Source organism: Primulina huaijiensis, unplaced genomic scaffold (assembly GCF_012295235.1).
Source record: "Primulina huaijiensis isolate GDHJ02 unplaced genomic scaffold, ASM1229523v2 scaffold37775, whole genome shotgun sequence".
Taxonomy (NCBI): Eukaryota; Viridiplantae; Streptophyta; class Magnoliopsida; order Lamiales; family Gesneriaceae; genus Primulina; species Primulina huaijiensis.
The window spans coordinates 702254-704024 of record NW_027358831.1 but is presented as its reverse complement, the minus strand read 5'-3'; the positions used below and the strand labels follow the sequence as shown (position 1 = coordinate 704024).

Here is a 1771-nt window from a genome sequence, read left to right as displayed (position 1 = left end):
CAAAGATGAATATTTATTTCCTCTAACAACGGTTGCTACAAATATATCACGACAGACTCCATTGGACTAAGAAACAAACAACGCATAGTGTTGTAATACACACACAGACTTAATTGGACAAAGCTTCGACCATTTCAGTAACATCAATCACAAAACATAATATAAAAAAGCTTGCATAACAAAGAATTATGCCTTGGCTATAGCTGATGTCAAACTTACTTACACTGGCTCAGAAAGAATCAGGTGATATTGGTTTATTCGAGAAAGTAGAGCAGAATCATTTGTTTCATGACATCGCTAAAATAGTCCAACTAATTATTTGACAAATTCCATGATCCATGTTCCATATGCACGAGACATAACCTTAAATTCTGCAAATCCAGCTCCGTTTGCTAGAGCTTCAAACTCACTTTGTGTCCTCTCCTTTCCTCCAAAATTAGCAAACATGATCACATCCAATTGAGCCACAAACTTGGAGTAATTATCAGGTTGTAGGTCTTCGGGATAAATAGCGTCCATAACAATCACTTTTCCCTTGTCTGTCAATGCTTTGTAGCAGTTTTCTAGAAGTTTCAAGCATTTATTGTCGTCCCAATTGTGCAGTACAAACTGTTTCAAAGACAAGTAAAGAGATAAATCAGATGCAAAAACAAATGGGGTTACAAGAAGTCAAGGCTCCGATGAGCCACTACAATATCGATTTATAAAATTATGAAAGTTAATATATGTTTCTTTTAGTATATCAACTCAAGCCAAGAGAAGAAACGTTATACCTTCAATAAGATAGCATCTCCCTTTGGTACTTCAACAAACATGTCTCCGGCAACATGCTCAATTCCTACATCGAATACAAGTAATTTATTGCATTCACTCGACTGATCCTCAAATGAACAGCTACTAATTAGCACTGGGGAGGATTTCATTTCGGGGGCAAGACGGGGTATCACTGGCCATTCAAATGGATTTCAAGGGGTATAGATTTCATTTTTAAAAGACTTACAAATATTAAAAAAAATAATTCAGATGTGATAGAGGAACTTCAATTCATTGATTAATTACCATTATATGTTGGGGCGACTTTTATGACCTCTGGCAAATCAAAGTTAATGCCATGAATGGAAGGATACTTGGAAATAATCATATCGAGAGTTACACCGTTACCACCACCAGCGTTCACTATCGAGCTTAATTCATCGAAACCATTATATACTTCTAAAGCCCTTTTCATTGTCATGGTAGAATGAGCTCCCATAGCATTATCAAACCTCTCAAGAGTTTTGGAATCAAATGTTGATGTAAACTCATAATAATGTTTGCCGTGAATTCTTTCAAATAAAGTGCCACCTTCTTTAAGAACCGTATCCTTCAATGAATACCTGCAAGAGATCGAAGGCAATGTAAAGATTTTCCAAACATATGAAACTCATCATTATTCATTTCACATATAAGTAGCTAGAGATGCATGAGGAGTATAGCTTGAAAAATCGTAGGTTTCGAATCTCGACAGTGTTTGCAGAACTAATGGAAAGGTGGCTCAATGTGGTTCCTTGGGTCACTCACCACCAAAGCAAATGGGAAGTTCTTTCAAATAATTCAGGCTGATGTACCAAGTTATATGAAACTTTCTGGGTCATTTTATGTTATATCGGTAATGATACTCTTGGTTCATTTTTTATACAAGATAAGCATCTAAATACCAAAAAAAGAAAAAGTGAGGCAATAAGTAATTTTTTGTTTGGATTGAGATGTTCATATGACCATATTGTACACA

The 1771-nt window shown here is 35.6% G+C and overlaps 1 protein-coding gene across 1 annotated transcript; it reads right to left on the bottom strand.

Annotated features, from left to right (window-relative positions):
• LOC140968810 (caffeic acid 3-O-methyltransferase-like) lies at window positions 1-1405 on the bottom strand. The gene is made up of 3 exons (XM_073429921.1): window positions 1060-1405; window positions 774-838; window positions 1-609 (listed from the first exon to the last, which is right to left on the bottom strand). The coding sequence occupies exons 1-3, from the start codon at window positions 1250-1252 to the stop codon at window positions 316-318; spliced, it is 552 nt and encodes a 183-aa protein (XP_073286022.1). The 5' UTR covers window positions 1253-1405; the 3' UTR covers window positions 1-315.
• Between the last annotated feature and the right edge of the window lie 366 nt (window positions 1406-1771).